Source organism: Kryptolebias marmoratus, linkage group LG22 (genome assembly GCF_001649575.2).
Source record: "Kryptolebias marmoratus isolate JLee-2015 linkage group LG22, ASM164957v2, whole genome shotgun sequence".
Lineage (NCBI taxonomy): Eukaryota > Metazoa > Chordata > Actinopteri > Cyprinodontiformes > Rivulidae > Kryptolebias > Kryptolebias marmoratus.
The window spans coordinates 18791672-18810293 of NC_051451.1; the positions used below are offsets into that span (position 1 = coordinate 18791672).

General features: G+C 42.0%; 1 protein-coding gene across 4 annotated transcripts in view; it reads left to right on the top strand.

Moving 5' to 3' along the window:
- The first annotated feature begins 175 nt into the window (after positions 1-175).
- Positions 176-18622, top strand: part of phactr2 (phosphatase and actin regulator 2) — a 41601-nt gene continuing 23154 nt past the window's right edge. The window contains exon 1 of one of the 4 annotated variants that reach the window (XM_025008978.2): positions 176-381. In XM_025008978.2, coding sequence (XP_024864746.1) covers positions 243-381 — 139 coding nt within the window. In that variant the 5' untranslated portion in view covers positions 176-242. Of the gene's footprint in view, positions 382-5494; positions 5592-16102; positions 16362-18622 lie in introns of those variants that run through there. The other 3 variants (XM_025008986.2, XM_025008988.2, XM_037973701.1) reach the window with 3 other exon arrangements.

Consider the following 18622-nt stretch of genomic DNA (forward strand, 5'->3'; position numbering starts at 1 on the left):
CATCTGTGCAATAATGTCATGTTATGAACTCATCAGCAGCAGTGTGAAGGTAAGAGTTATTGTACAACCTGAAAAGTGAAGCGTGTAGTATTTTTTTCTTTTCTTTCTTTTTTTTTTTAATTGAGGGCGGTGACAAACAGGAAAGAGTTTGAACAGAGGAGGGCCATCCTGCCGCGGCTGCTGATGTTCCTGTGAAGTTTCATTCTGCTGCTGCTTCTCTCTCGGTGGTGGAGGAGGCAACCATGGAGGACGAGGAGGGGGACACCTACCCGGAGATGAGACGCTTCCCTCAGCTGCTGCCTGCTCCCAGGTTCCGCTCCCACAGTGACACCTCGGGGTTTCGCAGCAGGGTGTTGTTCAGGCTCCGGGGGGCCCGCTCAGGTAGGGGACACACCACTGCACCACTGTCTGACCCTCACCCGAAAGCCAAACACCCCATAACTGAAGTTTAATAAGGCAAAACAGCTAAATAAACTCGGATGGGTGGTGGATTTATTTAATATAACCAAAGTAAAATGCAAAAATGTTTGTCTGTACTTTTGATTTTGCACTGCATCTTCAAATGACTCGAAGCAAGAATAACTTTCAGGTCTTTCACAAGAATGTCTTACTCTCATTTGTGCTCTTTATTCTTTAAATAAGTAAACTCTTTATTATAATACAACACAAATAACTGCTTAACAATTCAGTGATTTATCTCAGCTCCATACTTCTGTGCTCACCTGTTTATATATATATATATATATAAACCCCTTAAACTGGCTGTGAAACCATGCATTTTAAGCTCTACAGCGCAGACAGGGAAACCCTCAGCTGAAATTTGGTGAAGACAGAAGCATCACTTTCACAGTTAGTTGTGCCCTTTGCAAGAAAACTCAAACTTCTGCAGCGTCCAGTGGTCGGGTGACGAGTCTGTTGGCGGTGTAACACCTCAGCCGCGGCGTTAACCCACTCTGTGCTCTCATCCTCCCACTTAAATGTCAGTGGGACACTCCTGCTGCTTGCTGCCCCGCTGCTGCTGAGCACATTCAGGCCGAGATCATCTTGGTGGTTTGAACCACTTCCTATCAGTCATCTTCTTATCTCGTGCAGCTGTGCACTTTAACCATCTCCGACTGCAGAATTGAAGCTTCATTGGACACGTAAATATATATATTTTTTTTTATGAGGACTGCCTTGTTTTTGCGGTCTGATTGGTATCACCACCGGCTTGTTTACGTCGATGCTGCAGTCATTCTGCTTGTCTGACACAGGAAGTGTTGTGTGTTTATGTTTGCAGTTACAGGAAATTGCTGCTGAGTGGAGCAGTTAAGAAACTAGATGTCCAAAAGTTATTTGTGTGTTTCACCTGTTTGAACACAAGTGGTTTGAAATGCTTTCCATTTGACTGAACATTAAACTGAAGCTGACTGTTTGATAGTTCATATAATTATCATATGACGGCAAAGCCTATTTATGTTCTGAACCCTTTTAGTTTTACATATAGGATGAATTCCTGATTTTAGGTTCTATAATCAAATAAAAATGTGAGTTGTGATTTTCAGAAAATTGGAAAATATCCCAAAAATGAACAGCAGGGGGAGCTGTTTCGCCATTTTTACACAGAGCTCTGCTCAAAGTGTGTTCATCCCATCCACACTTCGGTCATTTATTTTTCCTTTTAGTCCGTTCTTATCAGAATTATTGAGGATGTGAAATCCATTTAGAGACAGAACTTTTATCTTTTGTAAAGCTAATGCATTTACTGAGGCCAATAAACCCTCTGTGGCAACAATCATCTCTCTAATGACGGCGGCAGGATCCAAATGTGAGCGCTTCGGCTGAAGCCCTTGCCGAAAATGTCAGGAGGTTTCAGCTCTAGTCCAGATGAAATATAAAACTTAGGATGTTTTTTTTTCCTGTCATAAAAAAACAGTCCATTTCTGAAGATTAAACAACAAAATATTAATGAATATTTCACTGAATGTTGTTTACATGTTTTGTTCTGTTTTTCATATCTTTTTTGCACAACCTCTTTCTGTAGACTTTGTGATGTTTTAGTCATTCATACATCAAAACGTTCAGCTCATTCAGGAGATTTTCACACTTTTAAAAATATTTACCAATATTTTCACCATAGGAATATATCGAGAGCTCTTCAGTTCTTAATAAACATTGTTCTCTTCAAAATCTACTTCATGTACTTGCTCTGGTTTTGTTTTCTTCTGCTACTCTTAATTTTTCGCCAGTCTTTAGTTACTTTTAGCATTTAGCTACTGTTCTGCTACTTTAGTTTAGACTACTGATCTGCTACCTTTTGTTTCTTGCAGCTTTTAGCCACTCTTTTGCTGCTTTTAGCGAGTTTTGACACTTTCAGCTGCCATTTTGACTCCCGTTTTGATCCTTTTTAGCGTTCAGCTGGTGTCCTGCTCCTTTTAGCTGTTCCTCTTTGTGTAGCTTCAACAGCTGAGCTTCTTCAGCTCATATCAGCCTTTTTTCCAAGTAAATGCCATTTGTCCCATTTTCATCGAGATGTCCAATTTCTGTGTGTGGACATCACGCTAAGTCGCGGACTCTTTGTTCTGAGAAGGACAACGATGTGGCGCTCCTGGTAAATAACACGCTGTCCTCCGGATGGATGCTGTCTCTCTCTAAGCATCCGTTTCTTGTAATTAGAGGGGGGGTGGCGCGAACAAAGAGAAAAGGAGTGACAGGGGAACCGAGAAAAGCTGACATGTTGAAGCAGAAAAGAATAATCACAGCTGCCCCGCCGAAAAAAAAGAGGAGCTCTAAGAGCAGAACATAAGTCAGTTTATGAAAAAAACAAAAAATCATGCAGGCATGTGATGGTTAAAGAGGAGGAAGGAAAAGACAATAAGGACCATCAGCTTGCTGGTAGCTCTGTCCTTTTCGGCTGCTCGGCTTAAAATAGCATTGATTACAGACCTTTTAAGACTGCAGACTGCAACAGCTACTTGTTAAATGCTTCTGCTGCACAGAGAGCCGATCTCCCGCCTTCTTTTCTCACACACACACACACACACACACGCCGTCTATCCTTAGCTCCTGGTGTGGCTTCTGTTACAGCCGCAGAGATGCATCTCCAACCAAAGGTCTAATCATTAAACTGTGTTATTTCGCTGAAAGACCAATCTGGAAGAGCTCGAATCCCTCCCGTGCAAGCGTTGTGCAATCGGTAATTCGGCGGACGTGAAGGTGAAGTTCAGATTTCAGGGGGTTTATTTTTCTGCTCCTGTTCAGGAAGCGCTCTCGTGTCTCGTTTAAACATAATGAAATTCGATGTTGAAAATCTGAACAAAAAAAACAAACAAAACAACAGGACTGCCCAGCGTGTTACCATACGACCCAGAGTGACCTTTGACCCCTATAGAGCCACTGGAAACAGCTGAGGCAGCATGGAACCAGATATTAAACGCAGAGAAACAGGGATGGGGGGGTGTTTTACTTGGAGCTTTTCTTTTAGTATATTTAATGAATCAGAGAGTGAAATAACTGAGGCACTTTAAGTTAATGAATGCATGTCGCCCGCCACCTTTTAAGGCCAAAGTGTTAAACTTAGATCATCGTTTCGGGCAAACCTTGTAATCGTTCCGTGTGAGCTCAGGCAGTAATGACACTGGTCAGAGCCGACGAGCCAGTCGTTCTCTCTGACTCGCTGCGAGTCGCTTCGTCGGCCTGCTCGAAAAGTCAAAGTCTCACTCACGCCGTTTCTCTCCCCCTCCATCTGCCTATCAGGAACTCCGTGGTTACTCACTAAGCCTTTAACTCTATTAATATTTGTAAAAAAAACAAACAAAAAAAAAACGCCTCAGCAGCAAATGAACAGGATGTTAACACAACTCTAACGATGCCGCCCTTGTACACTGAGTGCATCTTTGGACGTAATGGAAGTTTAATAATCGTTCGGGGGGGAGGGGAATGACAAAATGACAACTTTAAGATGCTGACATACGAGGGATTAAAACCAGAGGAGGAAAGTGAAAGAATAAAGAAATTAAAAGGAAGGAAACAGGAAAACTAGAAGATTTAGTTTGACTGATGAGGCCTTAACTTTACTACCTAAAGCTGCTCTCATGTAGTCAATAATGTTGTCAATATTTTGGTTGTGAGGACGTTATGACTGCTTTACTGCTGATTATGTTTTTTTTTTTAATCCACTGACATAATGTCCTTTAATCCCAGCTTTAACTAGCCCAACATTCTAACCCCGAAAAGGACACCTTACCCTAAAAACTAACCATTAGTGCCAAAGATTTAAGCTAAAACACACCAAGCTGCAGCTGAGTGATGAGTTATTGTTGGTTTTCCTTGGGTCAAAGTCGACTAGATGTGGCTGCCATCAGCGAGCAGTTCACGAGATATTTTGCTAACAGACAGACAGAAAGAATCGACACCAACAGCTGGTGGTGAAGTTTTAAACCCGGATCCGTCAGCGCTCCTCTTGTTTGTTTGTTTTTTTACCTTCTGTCACTTTCAGCCTCTCCGTGTTGAGATCAGGCCAGAAAACACGGGTTCAATATCTGCTTTGTTTAGTTTCGTTGTGACGCACTTCTCTGGCTGCCACGGTCTTGAGTTGTGTTACTAAGCAACAATCAAAATAAAATTTGAAAAAAAAAAAAAAACGCATAAAAGACGCGCTGTTTACTGAGCAAACAGACAATTAGTGAGCTTCATTAAGATAGATTTAATTTAATTGTAGCTAATTCAACCAATCCAGACTGGTGCATTTCAACAACTGGAGACTTTTTCTTCATAAATTAAAAAAAAAAAAAAAAGTAAGCATATTTATCTTGATTTCTTACATTTCATAAACATACTTGTATAGAATCAAACTGTTTTAGGCACAAATAAATCTTTTATTTAAAAAAAAAATCACGTCAGCACATTTTCTAAATCTACTGAAGGAAATCTATTGTTTTGGTTTTATTTAGCTTTCAGACAACTTAAATACGGGCCAAAAAGCAGTTTGTGGTCTTTGATTAATCTCTAAGCAAAGAACATTAACTTTGGTTCCGTGTGAATTCGTTTGAATTAAACTGATTTTGCTGAACAACTACTGCTCTGAACTTTGGATCGACACATTTGTCACATTTTTTTACGCCTCCACATCCTGCTCACCTGCTTCACGTTCAGAAATGACATGAAGGTATCTTCTTTTTTCTTTTATTCTATGTGTCATTGAGGGATTTTACAAGTGTGTGTGTGTGTGTTTGGGGGGGGGGGTAAGTAAGATAGATGAGGCTGGAGCCAGAGGAAGTAGGAAAAACCTTGACAGTCGTGGAGATGCAGACAGGATGAGACTCATATCAGAGGAGGGTGGAGAGAGAAGACCTGAGATGGAAACAAACATTAACTTTTAATGCTCTTTATTTGTGGGTGGAGGGAGGGAAGGAGGAGCGAGCTGAGGAGGGTGCAGCCGAGGAAGGAGGAGGGGAGCGCAGAGAGGCAGAGAGGAGGAGGAGGAGGAGGAGGAGGAGGAGGGAGGAGGGTGAGTTCGAGGGAGGGAGAGAGGTTGTGTGTCGGGAAGCAGCAGGGATCAGCTCACGCTCCTGAGCTCACTCCTCGAGGGGATCGAATCATGGAACATGATGGTGAGTTTTCCTCCCGGCCCCTGAGCCGGTCCAGGCGGAGGGAATCTCCTCACTCCTCACCTGTTTGACTCCAACTGCTCTGCCTGTTGGAAACAAATTCGGCGTTCTGTTTTAAAGAGACCTCGCTGGACAGGAGGCTTTGACTTGAAAGAACAGCGGCTGTGTGTGTGTTGCTGTGAGAGATCACGGTCATTTGACTGGAGCTCGTTTTGCCTCGTTTCGGATTTTGCAATAAGCGCCTCTCTCAGTTCAGCAACATCCAGCCACAGAATGTGTACAGGAGCGCCTGACAGATCAGAGCGGGCGGCGCTTGATGCAATAATAATTACACACTCGATCACTCAGTCACATTCGTGTTTTGTTTCATTATTGTGGACGTATTCTTAGGCAACGCTTATTAAGCAATGGCAATTGTGTGCTCTGGTTTTTTTTTTTTTTTGACAAGTCTGCCCACGCTGACACTGTAGCACTTGGGGTTTCTTGCACAGAAAGAAAACAAGACTTCATCCGATGACAGCTACTTTGTTATGAACGCCTATTTCGAGAAAAAAAGAAACTGGTTTCCACAAATAACTCCCAGAATGCTTGGCTGATTGCCTCCCTGGGCGTGTTGGACCAAAGTGCCTACGGTACGTCAGTCAGAGTGGGCCGGCAGGCTATATTAGGTCCATGTTATCTAATGTAGTTTAATTATTGTTTGCAGAGGTTGTCATATCAGTGTGTTTATTAGCCGAAGCCTGGTGAATGGTCCTCGCTCATACAGCCCCCCTTTTTTAATCTCGTGAGCCGTCTAATGTGTCTTACCCTCACCTGTGCATGCAGTCATTCAGCAGCTGTTATTGTCTGAAGGTGATAATGCTTCTGCCCATATGTGTGTGTGTGTGTTAAGTGTGTGTACACTGGATGTACTGTAACGACACTTTCAGCACGTCATCAATGGGTGCTCGTCTACAGCGCATTAACTTGTAGGGCCCACCCAGGGTAACATGGCGGCCTCAATCTTAGCTATAAATTTGTCTATTTTTACAGATTTTGACCTAAAACTTGGTAGTAGCTGTTCTAATCATCAGATGATCTTAGTCTGAACTCTGGCATGAAAGGCGATATGCATTCCTTCAGGCGATGCTAGGACTTTAATAATATCTTTGCATTTGACATACATATATATATATATATATATATATATATATATATATATATATATGTGTGTGTGTGTGTGTGTGTGTGTGTGTGTGTGAGGCTTTTGTCTACAATAACACATTATAACATAATCCAGAAGTTTAACTCCACACTCCCAAATCTCCTGGTTTACCACTAAATCACATCCTCTAACATATGGTCTTTAACAGAAACGCAGTCATTTTGCAACAAGTTGTTTTCTTCGTGCACAGTCTTGTTTGTGGTCGCGCAGATTTGGGTAGAATGAGCTCACGTGCGCACGCGACAAGTTATTGCCGGTTGCGAATTTGTGAATCAGCGTTTTTGCAAGGCAAAGCAGCTCCTGCGATTGTTGCCCCCCCCCTGCGATTGTTGCGTGCGCTGGTTTCCTGTGAACTCTGCGGCAGGTCGTCGTACCCTGCCGTGTGCGTTTTCTCTTCCTGCTGCTGAACGGAGGAGTCGGCGGCAGCCTGATGGGACCGCTCAATGTGTGCCACTCTAGTTCTGAAAAAGTTGGGACGGTGTGTAAAATGTGAATAAAAACAGAATCATAAACCCATATAGTAAACATATTAACCATACCAATTATTTAAACTGAGCAATTGTACCATTTTTCTTGAGCCCCGCTGTTGGGGTGGAGGCTGTCTGCAGTTTCGGATCGTCTCGCTGAAACGCGCAAGGCCTGAACAAGAAGACGTCTCGATGGGAGCGCGTGTGGCTCGAAAACCGGTACGGTATAGAGGCACTAATGCACCTCCATACCATCAGAGAGGCTGGCTTTTGAACTTCAGTGATTGCCATAAAAAAGTCATTGTTTTGACGAGGGCCTGAAGATCACAGGCAGCTAAAGTTGACTTTCAGCCACAGATATTTCTCAAGATTCTTCAAATCTTTTGATGTTCCTTTATTTTATCCTTTTATTATTTCTTTATTTTAGACGCAGTCTTTGCCAACAGGGGAACCTCTGCCTGTCTGAGAGCTTCAGGTCCTCTCACTGACCTGTTGCTGATGAAACGAATTTGGTACAAAATGCTGGAGTTCCGCTGTATGGAGCCTCTGGACAAAAAAAACAACTCTTCGGACCAGCTGACGGCACGTCAGCTTCCAGATTTGGAAATACCGACGCTTGACAGAAAAGCCACTCCTATGGCTTAAGTTATGCCACAAATGCTGCAGTCATTAACGTTCAGGAAGAATGTTAGGCGTGATCCTGTTAAACAGCCCAACTCTAGATCGATCTGCTCGTTTGACAGGTGGCTCAGCTGCATTTTTAAGGAGAGCACTCCTTACGTCCGAGCTGCTCGTGACCGTGTTTGTGTTGTATTATTATTATTTTTTTTAATTCTGTCTGTTTAACCAAATATCTCTCTTTGCATCATGCCAGCTCTTTTTTTTGTTTGTTTTACAGCCGTTTGGGGAATTTAACGTGTCAGACGAACACGTCGAAAACCTCAAGCGGGACCTTTTTGGAGCCGCGCTCCGCTGAAAACAGACCTCAGCGTGGTGTCGGTAAGAAGCTCGCTGGACAGTGGCCAAAGCAACCATCACCGGCGAGCTAGCAGTTTACGTTTGAAAACCAAGCCCTGCCAAACAGGAATGATGTCCTGACGGCCACGCAACACGACTGAGTAAACATGGCCGACATGCCTGAGACAGCTGCTTTTGCGATTGACAAATCTGCGCAGATTTGACCTTTTATAGTTAGGAGACGGAGACGCGGAAGTCTTCATGCTTCCCGCTGTTTGTTTAGTGTTTTTTTTTCTCAGACTCATTATCACAAACTTACAAAAACAGCGGATGGTTTTTAATGCGTTTGTGCTAAATTTGAACATTTTCCTGCCCCCGTGACCCTTTTCTTGTGGTTCCTATTAACTCTGTCCCACAGTCCTCTTTCAGTTTTTCCTTTGGCTCATTTTTTTGTTTTTTTTCGTCCACAGCTTTGTGGGTTTTTCTTCTTCTTGTTTTTGTTTTTTGATTTTTCTTACTCACATTGTGTTCCTCTCGAAGCCTGCTCCATCTGACTGCATGTCTGGCAGGATGTCAACTATTGATTTATGCGGACAACATTTTAGCAGTGATGGCAGCTGATGGGCCACGCCGAAGCGAACACAACAAACAGGGGATCGGGTTTCAGAGCAGGCTCGCTGGCTGATGCGAAAAAGGAAGGGGAAACAGAAGTAAACACCGCGGCGTTCTTACATCAGGAGGGAGCTGATGTTTTAAAATAGAAGTGCGTGGAATTGTTGCGTGAGAGACAAACTTGTGGCTGTGAAATCAGGAACTTGCAAGGTGAAAATGATTCAATATGGAATACATTTTATCCCCGGCAACTAAAGCTGTAATAATGTTTTATCAGCCACCTCCAAAAGGCAAAGGTGGACGATGATGTTTTCGTCCATATCTGTTAGCAAAATATCTCACAAACTGTTGGACAAAATTTAACGAAACTTGCAGAAGGTAAACACTGGATGTACGTCTACAACTGATTACCTTTTGGAGGCAGCCCAATTCAAGATGGCCGCCACAGCCAACTCATATTAAAAAACAGACAACTGGGCATAATTCAGTCAGTTTTACAGATATTGAGCTAAAATTTGGTGTGGTTGCAGCTGAGACTGATCCGCCAACACGTGTTATGAGTTCTAACAGACTGGGCAAGATGCTTGTTTAGGAGTCAACTGTGTCTGTTAGCAAAATATCTCATAAACCACAGGATACATTTTAATGAAACTTTCAGGAAATAATGAGTAGATGCACCTCAACAACTGATAAACTTCGAAGCCAACCTGTTGTAAGAGGGCCAACCTACCTTAGAAAAGACAAAAAATTTGAAAATTTTAACATAGCGGTAAAATTAGCTGTAGAAATAGCCAAGAGTCACTGAAAACCAACACTCTGAGTCATGATGTTGCGTGAGATTGTTTATAATGTTATTTTCAAGGTTTGACCAAAGTGTCATTTCTCAGCAGGAGATGATTTTAGTCTAAAACTCTGGTATGAACGGCGGCGGGGGGGGATATATGCATTCCGTCCAGGATCGCTTGGCCTTTAAGTTACTGTGGCGCTGAAAGCACGAACAGGTAAAACCAAATCAATCGGGATTGTTGTATTTGGTGGCTGCAGGGTAGCCAACCCAAACCCCGCCTCACTTACTGGAAGCAGGGGTTCCTTTGGGTTCCAGCTAAATTTAAACCCCCTCTGTTACATTAAATAATCATGACTACATAATAACCAACGTTAAGAGCTCAAAGTTTTTGCTGAGGCGGAAGGTTTAGTTGGAACGGCAGATATAGTCAGCATGTGGTGGGAACAGACACAAATGTCCAGCCTCAGAACATCTAAATTCTGAGGCTCAGCCTTTCCTTCAAACTGATGTGTTTTAGTGTTTGCCCCACTTCTTTATGTGTGTGTGTGTGTGTGTGTGTGTGCGTTAGGGGCAACAGTTTTCCGTTTGGCTCACAGCGGCGCTCCGGAGATGAGATGAAAATCTTCTTACGCTGTTTTCGCAAATTTCTAATGAGACAAATCTGGAAAATGAGGAGCCCTAAACTTTACTTTTCAGTAGCTTTTTTCAGATTTTTAGACTTTCAGTGAAAAGGAACGACGACTCGGTTTGCTTAAAAACTGGAAATTAAGAAAAATCCTGCCACATAAAGCACATTTATTCACGTCTACAGAGCGTGATTTATCAGTTTGAGCCGGTCGGACCAGGAGATGTTTTTTCTGCAGCTTTGTCTTCCCTCAGCTCTCGTACGGCAGGGTCTGTTTCTTGCTGAATCACACTCGGCTGCTTTGACAGCGCGCGCTCTGACTCACGGGCCCGCTTTGGAAAACGTCTGAGCGCCGGCTCTTGAAAGGTCACTTAGTAACTTCTTGCGCTCGGCCCATTTGTGCACACAGGCAGGAAGTGCGCCGTAAAAACACGAGAGCCAGTGAGAATTTTGAGTATTTATTTATCTCATTTTCTTAGCCTGGGGTTGTCATGAAAGGAAACACCCGCGCTGGTCTGTGACAGTGCTAAGGCATGGAGTTCAATAAATAAGTCAGTGAGGAGAAAAGGGCTTTGAAACGAAGCACTTAAACAATTATTATCCCTTGTTCTGCTGAGGCTACTACTTAATATTTGATGACTCTCTTCCTTCCTTTTGGCCCCTCGTCTCCTTCACCTCCATCGTCTCTCCTGTTCCTGCTCTGGGCCGTGAAAGGTCAGCCGGCCTCGGTTGATCTCTGTTATTTAGTGTCAGGACGATCAAGACGCGCTTCCTGAAAAAAAGCATTACCCTGACACACACGTTCCGATACCAAAATGTGCATCCCTTTGACTTTGAATGCAGTGTATTTCCAGAGATTCCCCTTTTTAGAGATCGTGTGTGTGTGTGTGTTTTCTTTACAAATTACCTGTAAAAGCATCAAATCGATCCGAGCCAAATCCAGAGGGAGGCTTTCCTTGTAGCTGACCAGTCCTCGACTCAAACGGTAAAAAAAGCAGAGCCCAAAAGGTTTGAGGCAGAAAACGACGACGCAAAACAATTCCACAAGTGGGTGACGCTCGGCAAGACTTCTAATTTGAAAAAAGATCAGGCGAATTATCAACTTTTCAGGCTAAAACAGGGCTCTTAGCACCTGCTGGTTCGTCCAGCATGGTGCTTCTGATTTGGCTTGTTTGACCAAACGGCTTTTTCAGAATAAAATTCCCTCACCCGACCATTTAAGTGGCCTGATGGCAATCTGATCGAGCTTTTTGGTCCACTTGCTGAAGACCAAAGTTTGCAACCGACAGACACACAGCTCTGAATATACGACTCTAAAAGACAACCGAGGAGAAAAAAAAGGGGTAATTGTGTCATTTATGTGGGTCAAATATGATCTGACGGTATCTGTAACACTCCGTCGGACCCACAATGAAAGTACGGGAGAATATTTTCTTTGTTGGCTTGTTTTTAAGACAGATGGAACGTAAACTGTAAAGCCAAAGGAGCGGGGAATTACTTTTTCAAAGTAAAACAATAAGGGTCGACGCATTCTGCAGCATCATAAAAGCTGATAAAAAAACTAAATCAACAGTAAAAAACACATTAAATTTCATGCAAACTTCTAGTACACAGGCTGAAATTAACAATTAAAACATCACTTTGTCAGTTTGAGCTCCTAAATGTGCATTTTAATGATTTTATTTTTTTGTCTTTTAACACATTTAGCCTCCAACAGATGACACAGAATAAGTGTGTGACTTTAAATCCAGGCAGATAACACGTTTTCCCTTGTTAACCTCTCTAAGTACCTCCATCCTCCTGTTCTGTTTTTATCCTCCTGCCTCTCCACCGACTTCCTGCAGGTTCACGTCCATCAAAGTCACTGACGACCTTCCAGTTCAAACATTAGTTGGAACTTTGAACAGAACCATCTCGACACAGCTAAATTTAGTAGTTTGATTATATTCCACATCACTTAAAGAGCCCATCTAAAGCGCATGTTTAAAAAAAAAAAAAAAAAGCAGAAATGCATGTGATTTACTGCAGAATAATCAGGTTATTGTATTAATAGTTAGAGAGAGAGACTGCACAAATGTTTGGATAACCTGTGCAAGATCGCTTAATTTTGTCTAATTCTTTGCAAAAAAAAAAAAAGGGACTTTTTGTGACTGCAATCTAAATCTCTGCCTTTTTACTCTTTTAATACTTGGGCAAGAAAAACAAAAAGTGGACGGCACTGACGCAGGGACAAGTTTCGCATTAAAAATTCAACCAAACTGTCATACAAGTCACTGAAATGCTTTGCCTCATTCCGACACTAGATGGCAGCCTTCATCTAAATGGGAAATACTTCACTTCCTCGCCAAACAAGTTGGAGCTGCTCGTGCAGCGGTTTGGGCGCACAGGCGTCTCTTTGTGTGTAAGCAGGTGTTTGTGACGGTATGTAAAATTCCCATAAGTTTGGGATGTTTAACAATGTGTTATTAGAGCTACAGTCCTTTCTACTTGGAAATAAAAAGCAAACCCCCATAAAGACTGCAGGGAAAACGTTCAAAAGCATAAATGTTTGGTGTAATATTAGCTGAAATAATGTAGCTACAGCTCTGTGTGAGACGGCTCACTTCTATCAAGTGATGTTCTGCAAGATCTCAGCTGAGACCGGCGACACACACACACACAAATACACACATGCACTCACTGTAAGCCAGAAGCAAGGGGAGCTGGCTCGGTTTGTGAGCATTAAAATTAAACACAACACGCTGGTGCCCTCCTAAAAGTTGGCTGATGTCCCTTCTGACTCACAGCAGGGTTCAGGGTTCGCTGTCATCCTCTATTCTCATAATAAATTGCCTTCAGCGCAGAGTTTACTGTAATAGACCTCATCTGGAGCCACTAACACTGTCCAGACCAGACGCTCATTTAATTATTATGGACTAACAAGGCAGTTTGATCCCAAAGCATTGACCCACAGATACCCATAAATGTTTTTGTGCTTAAATAAACATTTACAACTGAAATTTGTGTTAACTCGCATTGGCTGATTCTAAAAAAAACAAACAGTTTGCTTTTTGTAGTACAGTACACGTTATACTGGCACCATGAGAATTCAGCTGTGTCACAGCCTACATCAACGTGTTTATCTGCAATTTTTGTGCTCATTGCACTTTGATTGGCTCACAAGGTCATTTTCCTGCAGATTGGCTTCATTTATCTTCTATTAAGTAGAAATACTGTTGTCAAAATCTTAAGTTTATTTTGTAAAACTCCAACTGGGAAGATAATGTTAAAAGCTTGTATATGTAATACTGAAACTCAACTTGTGTACGCATGAAGACGAATAAACAGGGAAGGAAGAGAAAAACAAATTCCAACCCAGTGTCAGTTTGCTTCCATTAGTTCAGACCTTTTCAGCAACCAAACCACAAAATAACAGTGAAAGATTCTCATTATCTCCAACACTGGTTGAAATGCATAAACATCTCTAAGCCAATTAAATAGGAGCATAATGGCAACACAGTCATAACAACCACTATACAAGCTTTATTCATTTATGGTTTGATCAATTGAATATGGAAAAAAAAATGCAATTAGGATTGTTTTTTTTTATTTAGTCTGATTACTTAAGGACATCTCAAGAGCCTGACTTGGCATTTTGCGACCCCAACTTTGGGAACCAATGCGTTAAATACTCGACTTACTCCTGACTTGAAGTTCAGCAGTTAAAAACACACCTGAAGTATGGATGCTCCTGCTTGGAAGTAATAAACTATAAACCTTCACAAGCCAGCAGCGTAGCGCGTTCTCAACGTTGACTCCCAGGTTTAGTTTTATCGTTTTAATATTCAATTAGATGAGAAATAATGTCACAAACTTCCCTTCTGTCCCTGACTGGTAGCTGGAAATGACGGCCAGAAGAGCGTTTGCGTGCGAGCAGTATGATCCTGCAGTGAAGATGACCTTTGACCTTGATTTAAAACTCTTCTCAGTTCCTCTTCAACTTCCCCTCTGTACTCGCGTGAAGATTTTCACGAGGTGCTAAGGATAGTTTCTTGAGCGAGTTGCCATTCGGCTGCTTAATTTAAACCAAAATGATCACTCTGTGTCACATTCGAGGAGGACAAAAGGACGCTGTGAGAACAGATCTGCTGACATCTGTTTCAATATTTGCTTTATTTGTAAAGTTGGAGGCAGGTTTGAAAACGGTTAGCTGACAGAAATGTGATCGACAGCAGAGGTCTTAAACCATAGTGTCTTTGTTTGTGTTTTACTTCCTGGAAAGCATCACAAACCAAACTGGAAGCTGCACACTTACTTTGATCTAGCAAGCCAATTCATATTATATAAAAATTTAAAGAAGTGGTTCCTAAACTTTTTAGCTTTTGACTCACAAAACGTAACAATGGCAGAGGCTTGTGACCCCAAATATTGTCTCAAGTATTCAAATATTTAATAAATATTTGAAGCCTTTTTCCTTATTTTATGACTACTACTGTATGTATCATTTGTAATATAATTATGATGAAAATATGCTATTAGAGATCACTTTTAATTTAATTTGATTTCTGAAGATTATCAGACCTTTTGGGGAACTACAGTTTTAAAGTGTAGTGAAGTACAATGTTTTTTATCATAAAGAATGGATACAAAAAGTAAAACTTTACCAATCCAAATGCATTCTGGATACAAATCATCAACTTAGGCTATTTTAATATATTAAATACAACATTTTAGTTCAATATCTGGAAATCTGACTGAATCGTAGCCAAATTCTTTCCCATTTGCAAAGGTTATTAGCTGTGGTGGCAGTCTTGAACTGTACTCCTTAATGCTAAAGTTTTAAACAGATTTTGCACATACTGTTCCAGAGGGCGATGTTTTTGTCAAATTTTGTGTTTTCTATGGTTGATAAACTGTGGCGGCCATCTTGTATTGGGTGGACTTCAAAGGTTATTGATAAAGTTTAAAACTTAAGCGCTCCAAGTATGAGTTGTGGGGTGACTCTCAGCTACTACAACACCAAATTTTAGCACAATTTTTTTTTAACTGCCAGAGCCATTTATGCCTATTGCTAAAGTCAGCTAGCTGTGGCAGCCATCTTGCACTTGACAAAGTTAATGCTAAATTTTTTATCAGAGTTTGCGTGATCTTTTCATGCTGATGAGGTTAGCTCTCAGCTACTACATCAAATTTTAGCTCAATAAATGCGAAACTGACTGAGTTATAGCCATTTCTGTGTATGCTAAGGTTGACAAACTGTGGCGGCCATCTTGAATTGGATTTACTCCTAAAGTTAATAAAGTCTTAAACAAAAATCCTGAATAATCTATTAGTGTTCCAAGTGTGGGAATGATTGACTACTACCACACCAAATTTTAGTTTAGATTTTGAAGAACTAACCGAGTTAAAGCCAATTGTAGCGGCCATCTTGAGTCTAATAAAGTTAATGCTGAAATTCTTATTGAAGATTTTGCTTTACCTGTTAGTGCTCAGAGTATGCGATGCGGTGAGCTTTCAGCTACTACCATACCAAATTATAACTCAATGAATGTGAAATTGACTGAGTTATGGCCTTTTCTGTGTACGCTAAGGTTGACAAACTGCGGCAGCCATCTTGGATTGGGTTGACCGAAAGCAGCAAAATCTAAAAACTATATCAGAAACCAGTGAGATGCTCGAGCTAACGCACTCACTCTTGGTGTGCCTGTCGTCGTGTTTCTTCCTTCTCCCAGTCAGCGTGTAAAGTAAGGGCTGGAGGTGTCGGAGCCCCCCAGCAGCAGCCCCTCTCTAATCTGCATAACGGAATGAGAGGCACTTCTCAGCCGCTCACAGGACGAGACGAGGAGGTGGGAGGGGAAGTTACGATGCTGCGCGTGCGACCCAATCAGTCACTCCGTCAGTTGGTGAGGGAAACCAAAGTTTCCAGCGCCTCAGCCATCATCACCGAGCCAAACTTTTTTTTTTTTCCTTTTCTCTCTCGAAATGAACCGTCTCGGCGGCAGCGGAGCGAGCCTATGCGGGAGTAGAGGGCGGTTATAGCCGGTGGTTCGGGGTCCCGGTTCCCCCCTCCCCGGTTTGGCCCGGAGCTCGAGCTGAAATATGGGCCAGACCGCCGTGTCTGCCGTGTCTCAGGCGGCGAGCGGTGAGTGTGTTCCTGTCTTTCGCACATGCGTATGTATGTGTGTGCGTGTGTGCGCGCGTGCAGTCCACCCCTTCCTCTTGTTTCTCTCACGCGCGCACACAGTCCGCTATCTTTATCCAGGAAGTCCGCTCAGTGTTATTATTATTAATGTTGTTTTTCTGTTTTCTCTCTTTTCGTGTCGTCGCAGAACTTCGACACGGTTGTAGCGAAGCGCTAAGTTGAAAAAAATGTTTATAATTCTTGCATCATTTTAAACGCGGTGTGTGTGTTTCTAAATTAGTCGCTGGCTGTGCTCCTCAGCTGCTGTAAAAAAAACAGCCGGACAGCGTAAAAAGCTGTTTCTGTACGGCTGCTTTCATTGTGGCCACTGCCTTAAAGGAAAAGTTTGTGTATTTTTTTTTCTTTTTTTTTTTTTTTTTAGCAAACTAAACTGGGCCGAAGGGGAGCAGATTATAGTTTCAGCAAGTTTGTTTTCCTGCAAAAAGAAAAACAAACAAACAAACAAAAGCCACGGATTAAAACGACTGCGTGACCATAACTCCATTTACTTTCAGTTCACCCAGTCAATAACACAGACTGGGTGTGTTTTAATAAAACGAAATGTGGAAAAAAAAGAAAAAAGAAACGGAAACACACGGCTTCTCTCAGTCTGGCTCATGTTTGAGAAGGTGTCACAGGAAATATCCGCACTTCTAGTTGACATTTCAGAGTTGCAGAACTGCAGATTTAGACTGAAACTCTCCCAATCTGATGATTATCTCACTGACTATTAAAAACACACACATTCAGATCCATAAAGTGTCAGAAAATACTGAAGATGACTCATTTCTGGAGTGCTAATCCCCACATTGTTGTTGTTGTTGTTGTTGATGATACCCATCTACACTATTGATATGGTCGTCAGCTAAAAAGAAAATTAATTTAATTGTTTAGTTGACAAGATTATACAAGCCCATGTGTTACAATTTTTAAGAAAATCTACTCAATTTTGCATGTTACAGTGAAAGGAATTGGTGAATTTGATCAAAAAAGGACAAAACAGAGCAGTTGTATGTAGGTGTTTATCCTCACAAGATGTAAAGGTATTTAAAAAAAATAATAATAATCAAGGACACACATATTTTTACACAAATTACAGGTAAAAGCTGCACTACCATATTGTACAAACCTGTTACGCCGGCGTCAAGAAACGACTTAAAAGTTGACAGAAAAGTCTGAACATATCGATCACACGAGAGGGGGGGATTTAGTAAATGTTTGCAAAGACACAATTGTTTAATGTTGTTGTGTTTATTTAGGCAAATCCTTAAAAGGTCACCGAATTTCCTCATTTGATTTCTCCCACACCAGTGAAAATAAAGGGAAAAATCAAATGTGAGGGGAGGTTTCTAACAGGATTCACATGTTTCTTATAAGAGCAGCATGAGTGGGAGACGAAATTCAACTGTTGGGAAGATGAAACCAGCAGAACGGGGATCCTAACAATCGCTTAGCCCCAAAAGAACAGAACTTTCTGATTATTCTTGAGCATCAGAAGAACTGACTGTGTGTGTTTTGAAGAAGGAACGCCTGATCGATCAGGTGATCAGTGTTTCTTTTTAGAGAATCACCACAAATAAGGATAAAACTTTACGTTTTTTTCACTTTGTTGCAATTCAGTCCGACTTTTAAGCATAGTGCCCAACTCAGGCTTACAAAAATGTCAAATCCTTACGTTTAATTTCAGTTACAGTTTGGTAAAGTTTGTACGGATGGAATCGAAGGCGCCCAGTTCAGTCGGTTCGTGCTCCGAGGCGGGGGGCGACGCACAACTCAAGGGAGGGGGGATTGAAAACAAACCGGACCTTTTTATGGCGTCAGCATTTAAAGTTAAACCCCGGCTGTTTCGTAGCTGACTTAAAACCGACTCGCGTAGGAGCCCGAGTCCATTACGATGATGAACGTGCTCCGGATGGCTGCATTATGGATTACATAACGGGGGCTGTGGCGCGCTTTAAACGCTGGATCTCCAGTGCTGAGAGCGGGAGCGGAAGTGTTTCTATCAGGATCTCGGTGGAAGATTATCAACATCAACCTTGGTATCCCTTGAGTCCTTGAGAAATTACGACTGTACACTAAAACACAGTTAAGCCACAGCTTCCTGTTTGACTTGTTTCTGGGCTTCTCTATCAGGCCTATAAATGAAGCTGCGCTGCGGTTCTCTGGGTTTTAGATTCGGAAGAAATGACCTAAGTGTTTAAACGGCAGCTAATGCCGAGCGC